An 18,012-nucleotide genomic window follows, 5' to 3' on the forward strand; every position below is an offset into this window, starting at 1 on the left:
AATGACATCCACTCCAGTTCTTTTTCTCTGTCTGTGCACGCTGTGCTTTTTGCTGCACGCTTGGTGACACCACCACTTGCAAACAAGGTGAGCAGCTGATGCCCCCCCCCCCCCCAACCTTTCCTCGCTGCAAATTTCCAGCCTAACACCTGCTCGCTGTTTCTCTGCAGTGTGTCGAGACTGCACAATTGGGATCAAGCAAACTGCAACCACAAGCCTGCTGTTTTTCCAGCAGCACAACAGAGCGAGCCAGGTTTGTCATGTTTGTTTTGTAGCTCCTGGTGACACAAACACACACATGCACACTCGTTGAAAGACAAAAAGCTAGCGAGGACTAAAATAACTCAATTGATTCACTGACATGACCTCATGGTGCTTTCTAGTCAATAAATCCTCCACAGAATGCAAAAGCACAAATTTAGGTAAAGCTATGGGCTCACTTGTAATATTTTTCTGGCTTGTCGCTTCCCACATGACATTTTTATGACCAAATTAATTCTCCAATATCGCTTAACCAATGGAAAATCGGTTTTATTTTCATGCATACGCGAGGTAGCGAGGCCAACAACCAGAGTTTCATCCTAATAAGCGAATATTGGAAAATAAACATCAATATACGATTCCATATTGTTTTGCAAATGTTGTAAATGAGTGCCAGGCAGCCGCCAATATTTATTTTCCTACTGTTGGTTCAATAAAACTGCTGTTGCTTGCCTTGGCAAAGCAGATTAGCACTGAATAAGACTTTGCTCAAGCTAAATTGAGCTGACATCTTCTGATTACTATTTAGTTATATGGAGAAGCCTTTTAAAAAGTGATTGCATTTGCAAATTCCTTTTCCTTCTCGTCTCCCCGGAGAGCGCGAGCAGGAATGCGGTAGATAATAAAAACAAATTGCTTGGCATGCAGTGCCGGTGTATGCGAGCTGAAAAGAGGTTTTAATGAGATTTTCTGATTCAGAGAGGGGGGGGGGGGGTCCTCGTTGTGATTATGGGCATCTATTCTTCATCTATCTTTAGAGCAGCCACTCTTTGGGGAGACACTCTATTTCACTGAAGTTGAAACAACTTAGTGGGATTAGTAAAGATGAGAAAAGGATTTTTGTTTCGATGACACGTAGCTACTCCCATGTAGCCGATGTAAAGAGCGTCTTTGGAGTCAGGCAAAATGCGTTTTGGCATTTTTGGAAAAACGTCTCTCACGGCTCAGAGAACACGTACAAAACACATCATGCCCTCATTCGCCTCTGTCAGATTCAATGTTCTGCAGGGGGCTGAGGAATTCGTCTGTCTGCTAGCTTAAAGTACAGTACAACCCATTAAGTGAGAATTTAAAAATAAACGGCTATTTTTAGAGGAGAAGCTATGAATAACTCTTTGTCGGATGAAAAAAAAACCCATCCGCTGGTCACTCCTAATTATTCAATCTTAATAATCAATTGGCCGATTCTTTTCTCCATTCGTTCCAATCAAAAGAATCTAAAAGTTGAACCGTTGCGAATATTTGATCATCATCGGTAAGAGTAAAGAAAAGACGCAGTGTCATGGTTATGAACAAATCTTTACTTTATCTGTGGAGAACGACCACTTCCAACGTAAACACACAAACGCACACACACGGATATTAACATCGTTTCGGATCTACTGTCACACATCCAGCAGTACGACACATCAACAACACTATATGGGTGAAAGGAACATAAGGTGCTTCATAATATATGACTGGAATGTTATGAAAAACGTCCACATAAAACAATCTAGACCAAAATAGAGCATATATTTACATAACATGACATTTTTTTTATATAATAGGTGGAGGTGGGGGGGGGAGAATCACCATTTGGCCATTTGAAGCAATTGTTCTTTGAATTGTTGTGCGTGATGTGAAAGATCAGTGACTCTGTCCACCATTTCCTGGATGGCGGATGTGTTGGGGTAGTTGAGTGCCGCCGCTTTGGTGGCGCCCACCACCGTTTTTAACAAGTCACATAACACGTTACTGGAGTTCATCACCCGGTTGGCCACCTCGGGAGCGGCGGCCTGCCGGGACAGCGTGTCGCCGATGAAGACCAGTTTGTGAGCGCTAAGGATGACGAATTTACTGTGGGCCACAAAGATGCGGGGTGGTTGCCCGCCGCTCACGCAGCTGAAGAAGGCGTCCACGGCGCTGAGGAGCGTGACAAAGTGCTGCTCGCATTGCTCCGAGTAGAAACCCAGAAGCTGGCGGTCCCGCGTGCACGTGCGCGTGGAGGCGGGCGGGGGCGGCGTCTCGGTGTGGGGGGTCGCCGTCCTCCCCGGGTGTTGGTGAGGCATCCATTGAGAGATATCGTTCTCCACTGGTTTGATCACTTCCTGCTCCAGCTTCTTGAACTGGTTGATCTGGAGACAATCAGAGGATCGACATTATTATTTTTGAAAAACTTGCTTCTCAGGTGTTTGCTCACCTGTTCCTGACCCAGTTGAGCTTGATTCTGCTTGATGATATTTTCTTTCTCCAGCAGCTCCTTCTGCTGACGCTCAAAATCTTCTTTGCCCTGCAAGTGAGGAAACATCTATATTGTTGTATATGCTAATGGGAAATTGATTTATGATTAGAGGTGGACAAGGTACCTGAAGATGTACGTAGTCGTAGTCTTCCATCCAGCTTTTAACACATTTCTCGCTGTGGTTCATGTTGTCCTTGTCTTGGCTGGAGGACACCGGGAAGGGTTTGGTCTGCCCGCCGCCGTAAGTGTCGCTCTCCGAGGACGGCGACGTTAGCGGGTGGCTCATGTTGTTATCGTCGGGCGTGCTCCCGCCCGAGAAGGACCCCTCCATGTGCGTCCGTCGGAACAGCAGCTCGGCGGCGTTGCCTATCGTGGAGGCCAGCTGCTTGGCGTCATCCGGCACCGTTCTGGAGACCATGACGAAGCGATCCAGCTCGTCGCTCTTGCTGTGGTGCTTGGCGGCGGCGGCCAACATGTTCAGCGCCCAGCCGTTGTTCTCCAAGACCTGATGGATCTGCAGGAGGATCTGCTGCGAGTCCTCCAGCCGTCCCAGTTGCCTCCTCAGCTTGCTGTGAAGGGTGGAATCGGAAAGCGCCGTGGCGTTGGCCGCCGCTCCTTTCCCGAAGACGATAAAGTCCCTCAGACCTACTCGGACCCTGTCCAGCACCGCACGGACGTCGTTGGCGTGGCGCTCCATGAAAGGAAAAGTCCTCCAGTGAGGAGACGCCGCCATGGAATGCAAAGCCCCGACCGAGACCTCCGCGGCCTGCTGCAGACGGTACAACCTCTGCACGGCGGTGTCCACATCCAAAGCCAAGCGGCCTTCCGAGCTGGCGGCCGTGGAGGAGGACGACGTGGACATGCTGCTCCGCGTGCTGCCCGTGCTGGAGAACGACAAGCGGTTGACGCCATCGGTCACGTCGGCTACGGCTCGGGACTCCTGGACGGGGACGTCGTACACGCCCTTGTCCCTGTCGGCGGGCAAGCTTCTATGCTGGGAGAGCTGCATGCCCCTCGGGATGTCGTAGACGTCGCTGGGCGAGACCGCCCCGACGGACAGCAGGGCCGTCGGGGGGACGTCGTAGATGCCCTCGTTACTGTTCTGTTGATGCTGATGGCCGGCCGGCTCCATGCTGGAGGGGAAGTCGTAAACGGACTGAGGGTTGTGCGTGCTTTTGGGCGGAGGGACGTCATAGATGCCCTCCTGCATCTGTTTGAGAGGCTGCGGGAAATCGTACGTGCCCTCCTGCTGGGCGGGCGTGGCTCTGCAGGGTGGCACCGAGTACACCTGAAGGACAAGGACGGCCATGTTCGTTTACATTTGGGATGGAATCCAGTTCAAATCAACATCGCAATGTAACGCGGTCGAATGCAAGATTTGAAACCACAACGGCTGCCATTTTGAAAAAGCAACATACTTCCCACGAGCCTCGAAATGCACTTCTCAACTTTAATTAGGAACGACACCCGACGCATTTCTGCTTATGAGAAACAAACTGTTGGACGTCGGCCTGAAAAAATGGAAACGTAGAAGCTGTGGAAAGTCAAGAGCTTTGTTTTTGATTTTCCCATGGAAGCTTCAGACGGAATTAACCGCACTCGCGGCGCTTCGGTTCAACTCTGCAAAGCTTTTATTCGGCGTGACCGCAAAAATGTCATAAATGTGACTTTTAAGCGTATTATTAATTTATCTTTGCCAATTCTAGCAAACAGCAGGAACTGTATCAAGAACGTCAAATTATCTTTTCAATTGCCGTCACTTCCTTCCTAAAGCAAACAGAGTGAGATCGCCTTTTCTTTTATTACCGCTTGTGAAGAAGGAGGGACGTCGTAAACGTCTTGTCCTTGTGTCCTGAGGTCCGCTTGAGACGGGGGGACGTCGTAGATATCTTGGTTCCGTGCTGCTCCGTGCTGTCCGGGGTAGGGCGAGCCTAACATCTGACCTGGTGGAACATCATAAACCTGGAAAAAGGGAACAAAAAAAAACATTAAATGTAAATTTCAGGGAAAATATTCGATAAAGAAATTAGGATTTAAAAAAAAAAAAAGGGACCTACCCCCTGTGATCGAATGGGTGGGACATCATAGAGGTCCTGTTGGTTGTGCTGGCCTGGGCTGTAGGTGTACGTCTGTCCCACTCTGGTGGGGGTCACCACCTGTCCAATGCCATCAGGGAGAAGAGCAAACAATGAGAGGTGCTGTCTGAAATGGCTTCACAGCAGTGCTTACGACAAATGCTAGCCAGTTGCAAACACAGCCACGCAGACTCTGCGGCTCTTTTCTTTTTTTTTTTTGGACTGATTTCATTTTTGCTGCTATGGATGAATCAACTCAAATAACCACTTAACGCTATGCTGCAGACATGCTTTGAGAATAATGACGTGATTACTGCTCGGAAAACAAATCCTCTTTCTAGCTTCTCTTGGACCCGTGCCATTTTTGCCTTTCTCTCTTTCAATCCTCCATATTGCTCTCTTTCCCGTCAGTGGTGATCAGTCCTTCCACACCTCCTAATCCCACTCTTTCCATCCCCCCGTACCGCTGCTGTCTCGTAGCCCCCTAAAAGCCGAGCTGCAGACCTCCTCGCTGCGTCAGACAGACAGAGGAATTCTGGGAATGTCCCTCTCTGGGCCCAGAACTGCTTTTTCCACCCCCACTTGCTACCGTCGCCTCACGAGAACCAGCAAGGTTCATTACTCTGTTTTGAAAATAGCAATTGTACTCGTCTTGAGTCATCATAAAACTAGCCAAATAATGTTTCTGATAATGAAGAAAAGCTCAGCCAGCACAGAACGGGATTAATGTTTCAGGGAAAGAAGAAGCGGGTTGACTGCTCTGGTAAAGAGATTTATGAAAAAAAATCAACGGGAGGTGGGGAGAGAGGGAACAGTGAGGAATGGAAAATAGGAGTATGTTGCTCAGTATGGAAAGGAATGCCATTCAACGTTGAAGTTCATATGGTTCTAATCAGTTTGATTTGAACAAGCTCGAGGTGATTTAAGGTGTTCATTGCTAGCATACCTGCCGTGCAAATGAAACGTAGACTGAAAGTCTATTAAAGGTCATTCCAAGCCCGCGGCTTGAGTCTGTGCCTTGACGATAAGCGGATATCTGGAGCCAGCTGCCACATACAGATGGCAGCAAGGTGCCCGTCCGTGTAAGGCCTTACGTGACCTTTTCCGCAGGTACGTGTCATGGCCTCCCTCTTGTTTACCCAGCACGCTGTTGCGTAGACGCCGGCCGCCCGGCCGCCGTCATAATTGCTGCTTTGTAAATATTTACCGGCTTCAATGAGCTTTTTTGTGGCACCCTTTTTTGAGAGAGAGGCGAGGCGATGACATCACCAAAGGTCTCCTGAGCGACCGGACAAACATTTGCTCTCACTAAGGTGCTCCAAGGATTCCTTCAAACTATGTGACTAAAGCGGGATCAGGTAAAAGATGCTGGTCATGACAATTGGGCAACCTTGCACTGCTATAAATGAGGAGGCTCGATGAGCTGTCGAGCTAGATGTTGACAAATCTTAGGGTGCGTCACACTATGACATCATTAGTTAAGAGTGGAACTTTTATGTATGGGAGTGCGGGTCTGAACGTAGGGAGTGTTTGATGAATCACTTTACAAAAACATCCACTCGGCGTCGCTTCGTAACGCGCAAAAGCAATTATTGCATGAAATGGAGTTTTTAAATGCTCGTATCGCCGTTAGCTCGCCAAAAACCGCCGCCCCAACCAGACAGGCGACTTAATGAGGACGAGCTACTGATTCCGGGCTCGAATAAGGATTGTCTTTCATCCGCTCGGATCAAAGCGAATTCTCAATCCGTTGGAATGTTAAAAGACGACACGCCGTTTCTGAGAAAACGTCATTACGTATCGTCAGTCCCTGGAGAAAATGGGACGGATTAATGAAAGCCCAATGAAGAGCGATAGTAAAATTGTGCAATCCCACAGACAAGACACCCAAGAGGTCAAATGACTGTTTGCTTTGCCCAAATTTTCCAGCAAAGAATTTCCTGTCCTCCCGTCTCACTTTGCTTTATGACTCATTTATAAACCTTCAAGGAGCAAAGTCCCCTCGGTATGCAAACCACACCGCAGATTTTGCTACAACTGATTTATGACCCCCGCCCCTCCCCTCTCGGTCATTTCTCATGGGCCAACGATTCATCACCGCCGTAACAATGGCGAGCGTTCGAAAGAGCCGGCGTGCTCCAGGAAGACATAAGTCACCTGAGCTCCGTAGAAAATACGATCGCGGCAAACAAACAGGTCATTAGTTCGCAGCTTTATCGAGGTAAACATGAGTCGATTCGTCCCGTATTTTTTATGGCGCTCTTGAAGGCATCGGATCTGTGGCCGTGACGCAGGAAATGCCCATACAAGGAGGAAAGTTCTCCGAGGGGGGGGGGCAGGAAGTGAGGAATGAATAGGCCGTCTGGTAGGCGTAGATAAGACGCTTGGCTGAGGTCTTTGAACTCTGAACCCAAGCCGTCTTTGAAGACCATGACCTCAGTGGAGCCAAACAGACATACCTTTCACAACGCAAAGCAGAGACAGAGGAAATCAAGAAATGTTCTTCTCCTCTTTGGGTTCGGCGGTTCCCCCCGTGAGGGTCAGTCAAGGACGAGGCCCGACTTCAAACCAGAGGGAGACGGCAGCGCCAAACCCCAGCGTGCATTTAGACACCAAAGCTCCAGACCACATGAAAAGAAAATAACCGGTTGCCAATCTGGATCTGCGTCGCGCTAGACCAGAAGACAAATTTTGGAGGAAATCATAAAGCGCGGCGGTCGCTTCAGAAAGTAAAAATTACAATTGAGCAACGCTGACTCAAGTTTAAGTCAATTTATTTTGGGCGCCGTAGTAACGGATCGCTACTACTCAATTAGAACGGGCCTCACATGCTAATTTCGTTCATCTCATGTGGCTGGATGGACAACAACAAACATGGCAAGTTGGCCTTTTCGATTTTTGTTATGCATCCAAATCATAATAAATCCGCTGGAACATGCTTGGGCGGCGTCCCTTAGCTGGATTTCCAACTCTTGCTTCATGGATGTCACAAATCCGCACGTTGTGTGGTCACGTTTTGGGTTTTACTCCAATAACCATTAGAAATGATATGAAGTCATAATTCTTTTTATCTCCAAGTTGATTCTACTTTAATTCCCTCTTGACTCCAATAAACCTATTTATAAAAACTTATAAAACCATGCTTGTTGGTCTCTTGTTGAAGGAAAGAAAAACCTTTCATTAGGTTTTCATTATTTTCCTTGCCTGTGCTTTCAGATGTCCCAATTCCAGGCCAGACTCTGAAAGTGACTGCCAAAAAAAAAGAACAAAAATAGAAGAGAAATGAAGGTGATTTGGAGGTTAAAGCTTCCCCGACGTGAGGAATGTTGTCATTTCTCGTCTTGCGTTACACTCAAGGCGACCACTGGCCCATTCATACGTTTGGAAAATAACTCTCGCCTCACTAATCGATTTTGAATCGTCGACGGCAGACTTAAAAATAAAAAAAGGACTTCTTCAACCATAACGGCCAAAAACAACTCGTACTATTTGGCAACGTCGGCCATTTTGAAAACTAACCTTGTGTGAGACGTCATTGTAAAACAACCGAGCTTTGTCTTGGATTCCAAACAATGCACAAACGAACCCCGAGGAGAACATTCATTTGCATGTGACGCATTTATCGAGACTAAAATCAAAATTCCATTCGAGTGAAATTCTACTCCCTGACAAATACACATCCACGGAAAAATTACTCATCCGAGCTTTCGTATAATCTCTCTAATAACAGGATTAGGGCGCAAAATACCGTTAGTTTGATTTTCCAGCGTTCCATCAAAGCTTTTTATACCAGCGTGTTGGAAAATAGCTTGTTGATAAGACTGCTTGATGTTTTGCTTGACTGACAGGTCCCTCCGGCTCTCCCAATCTTTATCTTGCAGTAATGTTTACCCACCCGAGTGCTCACCTGGGCTCATTCAAACGATAACCAAAGTTAATTTGTTCATAAAAGAAAAACACCCACAGGGTTGCGAAAGCTCCTTCGACGTATGATGAATATGTCTCCTCAAGGGATGATGTGTGAGAAGACGTTAGATAAATAACAAAATATTCCGTCACGCTTTCAGGAAAAACTGGATCGCCAGTTTGACGATAGCTGGGAGCATACCGAAATGTGATTTTGGTTGCCGGCCAATCACAGGGCACCAGATTGATTTGTTGACAAGTCTTTTTAAAGCCAGAATAACAGTTGGTGTGCATTTGCGTAATGTTTCCCGACAAATTTCTTTGCCAATGACAGTCCTGGCCTGGCGTGCTTATGCGACGTTTTCATTTTAACGGCCATGTGCGAACCCGAATCATTTTGTCGTCGCCTCTACGTGAACAAAATGTTCCCACACGTGATACTGGCACTATATTGTATATCATTTTTATTTTCTTTTGCAATGATTCATGTCCTGCTTTTATCTATACACAAGAAAAATTATATGCTGTGGAAAAAAATAAAATAAATCCAGCAATAAAACAACTATAGCTATGACTAACTATAGCGGCTATACCGTCAGTGACCAAGCTAAGTGCTATGTGTTTGCTAGTGAGCCGTAACCCAACAATTAAATACAGTGGAGGAAAAAAAAAGCTATTTTGAAAGCAGCTGGGCTCCACCAAAAAAAAAAAATGGCTTTGTGCACTTTTTTGCTTTTTCCCTGAACTGATTCCTTGGGCCTCTGTGGCTTAAACTGGCTCTGCAACACACAATGCACCCATGCACGACTAAAGCCAAGCGGGAGCCCTCGCACAAAAACACTACCCTGCTCTGTGGTAAACACCAGGCCCGGCCGGCACACCCATGTCCACATTTGTCATCGCAGACCCGCAATCTCGCTGACATGTCTGCCTTCTACTTGTTCAGCGAGGGCAATTGTGAACGGCGGGGGCCATCGCGTCGATATATGCAAATGTATGTTTGATATTAGCAATCCATAGGAAAGCCGCTCGGGATCAATTGGAGCCATATTTGGCACAGTTGAGTCTCTGAAATTCATTTTCCAGTGCAATGTTGTTCGTTTTCAAGCCACGTTTCCACGAAGCGGGACACTCTATTTTGCACGGTTATGTTTTGGAAGCTGGAGCGAATTGAAGTTTCCAGGCGGGGATCGTGATAATTGTAAACAGCGTAGCAGCACGTTGCCACACCACTGCAAATGAAAGATTTTGTGGAATGAGACACGATGAAATATTTGGTCTACACAAAAAAAAAAGTTGTGTTGAATTTATCCCATTTTATTTTGTTAAGTGGCTGGCACCAGATACTTATTTGTATAGTCTAATTAAAATACATCTGGATCCAAATGACTTTATTTTATGCAACCACTTGGGGAAATAAAATAGACTAAATTCAATTGTCTTTTTTTTTTTACGCAATCTGGAGTTAAAGGGAAAGTCATGAGACTCCTTGATAATATCTCACCTTGCTCGGCGTGTTATCAGCAGCGAGTGTGCTCCTCGGCGGCACTTGATAGACATCTTGTCCAGAGGGCACCTGGTAGACCTGCTGCTGTGGACTCTGGTACAGCCCCTGAGCCCCCGAGCCGGCCTTCTGCTGGTGAGGCGACTGGGCGGTGGCGGCGGCCGGCGACTGGGCCTCAAACTTCGGCCCGATGAGCAGCTTGAGGCGGTTGCCGGGGGCGATGCCTTGCCGGCCGTGCAGGGAGCAGAGCCACCAGCCCTCCAATCCGCCGGTGTTCTGTTCGATAACAGTTAGGATGTCCCCTTTGCGGAAGGCCAGCTCCTCTGGGGACTCGGGCATGTTGTCGTACAAGGCTTTAGCCATCAGGTTCTATGGAAAGACCAAAAAAATGTTTTGCTGGTGAAGTTGAAATGACCATGCAGATGGCATGAGCCCGCAGCTCCACGCCAGATGTCGTACAAACAAATGTGAACTTGACGGGATTTTCTCAGCTTGCGCCCCGCCTCAGGGCGCAGTTGCACGTTCCGGGCCAGCGGGGGTTGAGTCATAATGAGTCTAACAGGCAGATTTTGGCGATAGCAGATACCCTGGAGTGTGCCGTTGCAGTGTTTTAGCCAGCTATTTGCTGCTAATTGCCACATTAAATGCACCGTTATCCTTTTCGGTGGCTGGAAAGAATCAACTTAGCATGAATTAACAAATACTGGATGAGGTGGGACACTATATTGGAGACCTTTTGCACTTTTACAGTTTCCAGTCTTCTGGAAAGTTTTAACTCGATCCAACCATTTGTGTCTATTAAAGAACATTTGTGAGAGTTTTTGATCGCGTCAGTTCTTCCACAGGGGCTCCCCCACCAAAAAAACAACAACCTTCCACTAAATAGAATTGCCCAAAATGTCAATGACAAACTAATTCAAGGGGAACTAAGAGGACCTGCCAATCCACTTATTGATTAAATAATTGATAAAGAGGCTTTTTGTCTTGAAATCATCTTCAGCCCATGAACACGTCACTAATGGTCAGACTTTGTGACTGGATCAAGATTGCCGCCCTTTGGGAATCTTTCCAGTCCCTCTGGATTTAAACCTATTTATAAAATGCACGCAATTCTAGCCGATATTATCACCGATAATCATTTAAATGGGTCCTTTCACGGCCTTCTCCTCCGACATAATGAAATTGCCTCGACTTGCTGACCGACCGACAACGAAAGCGTTAAATTGCTGTTGACTTTTATTTGTCATTAAGTCCCATATATTATCAGATAAAGGATTTCCTTGCTTTTTATCGAGCCTTTATTGTACCGTAGCTCCGCGTGAGAACCAGGAAGTCGTCTTTGCGTATCCTCTCCTCGGTTTGAATCAAACAGTTCCCACGTGAAACTCTCGCATCTTAACGCCGTTATCTCTTCTCAGCCTTTGTCTAAGCGCACCGTCAGCGCCATTAGCCAACAACACTCGACACACCCACCAGTACCACCCAGCCACTAGCTGGACCCGCAACGCGTTCGATGCTGACCTTTAAGGTCATCCAATAGGAGGGGATGTGTATTTGCTGCTTCCGATAATATGATGTAAGCTGGCAGAGTCATCCATGAGGAAAGAAAAAAGCTTTTTACTCTGATTACCACCACGGCAACCGTATCCATGCAAGGGCATGTTTAAAATTGCTTTCAGCGGGCTCTTTTGTCTGCTCCTTTTGTTTCTGTTAATTACATTGGTGAAAATGCGGAACTCTTGTATTAAGCTCCCAAGCGGTATGCACTCGATGGAATGAAAATGTCAAATTATCTGTAGGAGAAGATGCCCGAATGTTTTATAAACCAGCAGCTCTGCGTTTCGACTTTTACGTTGTGTCGTCTGCCGTTTTTTCAGGGTCATTGGGAAGCTGGAGCATTTCCCACGTGACTTTGAAAGTAGACTTCTGCAACACATTTATGCAAAGCTAATCACATCACAAGCCCTGCAGCACATTGTTGCATCAACTTTATTGACTTCAGCCACTGCAGGGCTTTTTTTTTTTTAACAACTCAAAATGCAATATATTTAGTCAATCAGTCCTCGAAACATTTACATTTATAATCTGTTGTGGTAAATCTTTCGTGTCAGCTTCAAGGGAATCATATTTTATATTGCACCTTTACCCAGGAAATGTTAGTCACCCATGGATTAGATTTAAAACCCAATATAAAAGCATGAATGCAAATGTGAATGACCAGCGTGGCAAATGCAATAAAAGAGCCGTAAAAATTTACATAAACAGGTTGTTTGTGAAAATAATGTCCTTCTCATGTGACGCAAAGCGGGAAAACACAGCTCTGTGTTTATTTGCTCCGCTGTAATTTGAGCAGATAAAAAACAACTATTAAGCAAGCGTCGTGTCTCCGGCATAAACACCGATTAGTCACAACACGGTGACGCTCGTCTGCCATTGATCCTGGCTGTAAACACACGTGTTTGCCATTTGGATGTGGGTCGGCTGGTCGGTCGGCGTGTCAAGGAAAGGAAGGGCCCCTTCTGCGACTCCCACCTATGAGTGTGAGCTTCCAGGAAGTTATCATTTAGAGGTCAGTAGCAGGGCGAGTCGTTCTACCGCTCCCTCGAGAAAGGTATGATGTGTTTCTGGTCTCGACGACGGTGTCAAATTATTTTTTATCGCGGGCCGCATTGTAGTCAAAGTTTTCTTCGGAGGGCCATTAGAATGATGGATTTTTGTTCTGAATTGAGGGGACTAGTGAAAACTGTTCCAATATTTCATTAAGATTGAATTGTTGACATCTCAAGTGAAGACAATTTGTAATTTGTAAAGTTGATGAGGGGCCGCATAAAATGATGTGGCGGGCCGTATCTGGCCCTCCGACCTTAGGTTTGACACCTATAATCTAAAACAATTTGGCTTAGACACAATGTGATTGAAATCCTACTTCCAAGGCACTGTGATAGTAGAAAGTTGCAATATTACAAGCCTAAATAATCAGTTTCTCTTAGCCCTGTTTTTAAAAATGGAATCTGGACCGCAAGAGAAAATAAGACATAAAGCAAAAAAATCTTTTCCTTTGCCAGGCTGCCCACATCAGTTTTTTTAAAGGCCTCATGTTTTCATCAGTAGAAAGCATGAACGGAACTGTCTGCCTCTCCACCTGGATGACTGAATCCAACCTAAAGATCCAGCTGTCTGACCCCTCCCCTGCCCTGAACCCCCTTTCTACGTACACAGACAGTGATGACTCACGCAGGCTTTTTCCATCAACGTCTGGCCTCTACGCAGACTGTGTAAACCTCTCGCCTGCCTGTGCTGTTCAATCCAAAAATAAAATGGTCCTTACGTAACTTGGCTGGGGGCCTCACCTTTGCTGGAAAGGGTCAAACTTTTCAGGGTGGGGGGTAATGAAATCTTAAATCGTGGACAAACAAAAACATGCCACCACTGTAACTTTATGGAATAGCAAAAAAAAAGCAGCACACTGGTGTGTCCTGGTTTCACATGGTTATATATAGAAAATAATTATGGTAATGACGATAATGAGGACCTGATGACTTTTTACCAGTCGTTCCTCAGAGTGAAAGGGCCCTGCTGCGGGTGAGAGCCAGTTCAAATAAATGGGCCGTGTGAAGGGTTCTGGGTAGCAGAGACTCATGGGAAGTGCTTGAGTGCCCTGACTACATGGTAATTTCTTCATTTGGACATTTTTCAGGAAGGTTTAACCCCCCGATTATAGCCTCTTTGTAACCTCTGCCAGTGAGCATAATTACATAGCAAGGCTCCTTTAACGGGCAGACAGAAAATGGTATGGAAAACACAGCAGTAATGTCCGATGTCGTTTTTTCTCCACATAGACAGCGAGCCTTTATATACCAAGCTATAATCAACTCGGAACTATAATTTGAAATATTCAACCGGTACGGTCGTTGGGATTTAATAAAAAGCAGGCAAACGTACAGGACTACTAAATACTCATTGAGCAACTTTGGACCACTCACACTGGACTGATGTCATTGAATTACAAAGTAAACCAGTTTAAAACGAATCCAACGTGGGCCGAGTGCAACGCTTAAGGTTTTATGAAGTCACAGGAAGCGATTGTGAAATGTCAAAGTCGGAATGAATACTCCCCCTCGTCTGCTCTTAACCCTTTCCGTTCGTTTGTTTCTGGATTGTCACGTTAAGCGCGAGGTAGCGTGCCGTGACCCCGTGGTCAGTTCCTTCACCCTGCAGCACTTCCTGCAGAAGGTCGGCCTTATCGTTCCCCTCATCTTGTGCTGCCTTATGAGGGTTTTTAAAAGCACCAGCTATAATTAGGTGTCTGAGCCACGCTCAAAAAGCGCGTCTATTTCCGTGAATGTTAAGGAGTCCTTTGGACTCTGAGTGAAGTTGTCCCTCAAGGCCAAAATGCTATCTGGGTGCATCTTGGTAGACCCTGGAGACATAAATAAATCCCTCTAGAGGCCAAGAGCCAAGATTTAAAATCATCTTCATGGTATCACTGCAGGGCCACATTGGAGGCTTTTACATTTGGGATTTGACAATGAGATGGAAATTCATGGCGCTGTCCCGATGATTTCACGGTTAGCGAAGATCTTGCTGGAAATTGTGCCCCCAACATTCTTTTGTCTTTTTTTTCCAAGGAGAGGCGTCATCCCATCAAAATGATTTTGTAATCTCGAATTAAAGTAAAATAAATTCAATATTGTGTTGCTTTAAATCCCAAAACAAAAAGTCTTTTATGACTAGTTTGAACTAACCTTTGCACTGGTATTAATAACTTTACTCAGCTGTCCAGCTTCCTTCTTCCCACCAAGGGGGTCAACTGCCAAAGGGCATTCAGAGATGACCCTGCAAAATAGTTGGCATACTTGGAAATAATTCCAAACTGATATTGTGCATTCTTATCTGCCTTTGTGCGTTTTTTTTCTGTCATAGTAAAAATTGGCTGACGATGCGAGGGCACAGCGGGCGGGGTGTTTGCGGAGGGGGATGGTGAGGGAGGGAGGGAGGGGGCGAGTGGGGGGTCGCCATTCATTTATTCTCATTGGGGGAGCTGCTCATGTTCTTTTTAGTCATTGTAACAAAAATGAAAAGCAAAACTGATTTGGAGCTAAACTGGAGATGTCAATCAAAGTTGTCTGCTGTCTTTTTGTATTATTATTTCGACTTTATCGCTCCAACGACTCATTAACAGCACAAAGGGCCACCTTGAAACAATCTTGTGCATCTTCTGGACTGCATTCCCAAACACAAGGTCTTGGAATGTTCTCATTCTCACACATGCAGGGAGCTTCTCAACCTTTCTCTTGCCATCCCCTTCCCCCCATCACCAAACACTTTGCCCTTTCGTCGCCCCCCACAACTTCCTCTCCTTTTCATTTGCTGCAGCCCCCTTTTCAGCATCAGGGATTCTCCTCCCACTCCAAACAATGTCTGCTTCGCCCTCCTCCAGCTCCCCTTACCCTTGGACCTGTGCCTGGAAGCTGAACCCATAAAAAAATGAAACAGTGAGGAAAGCACACATTTTGGCCACCTAATCATTCCGAGCTATTTCGGCAACTGTGACATCAGCTATGGAAGTGCCAGTGGAATTTTTTTTTTTCCAGCAGAACAGTCTGAACTCTTGAAAGTAGCGCAGGTGAGACATCCAAGTGCGTGCATCCGACCCAACAGAAGAGATTACAGGCATTAAGACACCAGTGGGGGACAATCCTTCCCCTCACACCTGAGCACCTGTTTGGAAAGCCTCTCCGATAGACAACAAGCGCCCGCCCGGCCGGGTTAAACTTCTGCAACTCTACCCCTTGCCGCTTCATATAAATCATTCAATGGCACTAAGATCAAACACAAACATGGAGATGTTAGAGGTTAACCTCCACAGCTATTTTAGCAGCTTTGAACACGGCAGCTGAGCTGAAAGAAATCTGATAAACACAGCAGGGAGGCATCGAAGCAGTGACACATTCCTGCTCTCTCCATGCCAGCCCCCCCCCCCCCATTACATAATGTTGCCATCTATACAGTGAACCATCTACTAATTAGGGCCGAAGCCGAATAGTGAAAATCTCCCCGTAATTAAATAGTTTGCCGTTTTAGTATTGACACATAAAGTTGAAATTTGTCTTTGCGGGCCACATAAAATGATGCGATGGGCCGTATCTGGCCCCCGGTCCTCGAGTTTGACACCAATGATTTCAGGCTCCCATAAGTATTTGATTTCTCTTGCGCTTCGTAATATTAACAAAGGCATCCTGTCAAAGAGACGCCGGCTTCAAATAGATGCCCGGTACTGTTTGCAGTTGAGTAACTTAACGCCCTTGGTCACTATTTGAGGAAATAGGGTAAGTAAAAAGCACCCGCTGCGTCACTATCTTGAAAGGCAGGAGGAAAAAAAGTCAAACAAAGACATTCTTGCACACATATGAGTCTTGAAATGCTTCTCTGGTTCTGATTCATAAATATCCAAAATCCCCCCCCACTTGTAAAGATCACAGGCTGAAACCATGAGCTTGCTCTAAAGTGTATATTTAACAGAGCAATGAGTCAGTCCATGTGCACGCCTACTGACCCCCCCCCCAAAAAAAAAACAGCAAGCTGACGCTGAGCAACAGGGGAAGCTTGACAAACAACAACTTGAGAAAACAACCCACAAAACTGCAGCCCGTCATCCAAAACCTCTGAATCATTTCGGATGGGTTCCTACGAGATTGCGGTGAGCCCGTGAGCTCATCTAATGAAGACCAGCATTGGCTGAACTGAACAGACTGTTCACTTGTACAGCTGATAATCTCGAGTTAGGTCTTGCGTCACGACATATTTAAAAGCACACCGCACGGCGAGTGGAAGTAGTGCCGCTGAAGCCGCTTGGTATGAATATTTGAAGCTTTATAAACAAATCAGGAGGTGTCCCACTTTTTTTTTACTGTGTCAGTTGAGTCTAATTAAGGATGGCCAAATGTAGGCCTCAGGCACATGATCACATTGGCTTATTTTACAGGCTTGAACTGTAACCTATGATTATTTTACAACAGTATAAAACAATTTAGGATGAGAATGACCCATTGGCAGTGATCCTTGATCTTTGAGCTCTGATGCTACAAAACACTGACGACATCGAAAGTATATATAATAGGAAAGTGACAGAGTTGATTTTCAATTGAATTAGAAGCTGAAAAAAATATGTTTATTGTCTCTTGTGTAATCAATTCAGTGAATTAAATGAAACATAAGTCATAAAAATAACATAAAATATATATAATTTATATATTTGTATTTGTACAGCATAATTGCAATTTAAAGTGAATATATTCTAATATTCTAACTGTAATCATAAAAAAATGAAATGTCCGTCTGAGGTGTGCGGTGTGGTGAACCCATTAACATTTTCGCTCTACTTACGCCCCTGCTGGTGAAATAACTGTTGAAACATGGGCGACAGATTGGGGAGGAAAAAAAAAAAAAAAAAGAAGAGTCCGTGCGTGCATAAACCAAGCGGTTACGTATCAAGCAAGCGTCTAATAAGCAAAAGTGACAGTGCGTTCTTAATCTTATAACCACAAAGGATTTCCTCCGATCCGATCCTTTTCCCTGCAAAGTTAAAATCCAATATAAAAGTTAATTCATCGCCTGCAGCTTTTTTCCTTCTGATATCAGCAAACCCACTTTGACACCCGAGGCACCGTTAAGTCACTTACTTTATATTTCATTTTGCCGCTCCTCTAAAAGATTCCAAAATAGATGAGAATTATCCGCTTGTGTCGCATCAATGACAAAGAACTTTGGTGTAGTTAAGCAGCCATCCGGGGCTGCACAGACGGAGTAGCTCGCCGACTGAAACGCTCCTAGAACCGGACTGAGCCTTTGCGCTCAACATCTACCACCGTCCGCTTCTCTGCGCTCTGACGAAATGCGCTCTTCTGCATACGAGGCACCGATTGGTCCGAACACACACTAGCCCCGCCCTTACCCACCCCACTACCCCCCCTCTAGAAGTGACGTCATTATCATCTCCAAATATAGTATGAATAGATTCGGATTTATTGGAGCTATTTTTA

At 45.7% G+C, this 18,012-nt stretch overlaps 1 protein-coding gene across 1 annotated transcript; it reads right to left on the minus strand.

The window, feature by feature from the left end:
- Positions 1-1,541: 1,541 nt before the first annotated feature.
- Positions 1,542-17,867, minus strand: nedd9 (neural precursor cell expressed, developmentally down-regulated 9). Its single transcript, XM_037264548.1, has 7 exons — positions 17,653-17,867; positions 9,971-10,339; positions 4,543-4,641; positions 4,292-4,447; positions 2,610-3,773; positions 2,444-2,533; positions 1,542-2,378 (listed from the first exon to the last, which is right to left on the minus strand). Exons 1-7 carry the CDS (start codon positions 17,662-17,664, stop codon positions 1,833-1,835), a joined length of 2,436 nt encoding a protein of 811 aa, XP_037120443.1. The 5' UTR covers positions 17,665-17,867; the 3' UTR covers positions 1,542-1,832.
- Between the last annotated feature and the right edge of the window lie 145 nt (positions 17,868-18,012).

The sequence above is a fragment of the Syngnathus acus genome, chromosome 11 (genome assembly GCF_901709675.1).
Source record: "Syngnathus acus chromosome 11, fSynAcu1.2, whole genome shotgun sequence".
Lineage (NCBI taxonomy): Eukaryota > Metazoa > Chordata > Actinopteri > Syngnathiformes > Syngnathidae > Syngnathus > Syngnathus acus.

What these genes read in the sequence shown, in the direction of transcription:
- nedd9 (XM_037264548.1), bottom strand. An exon ending in ACGACTACGTACATCTTCAG is followed by an intron (nt 2,534 to 2,609) that starts GTACCTTGTCCA and finishes CCTCACTTGCAG; the next exon opens with GGCAAAGAAGATTTTGAGCG. An exon ending in CTCAACTGGGTCAGGAACAG is followed by an intron (nt 2,379 to 2,443) that starts GTGAGCAAACAC and finishes GATTGTCTCCAG; the next exon opens with ATCAACCAGTTCAAGAAGCT.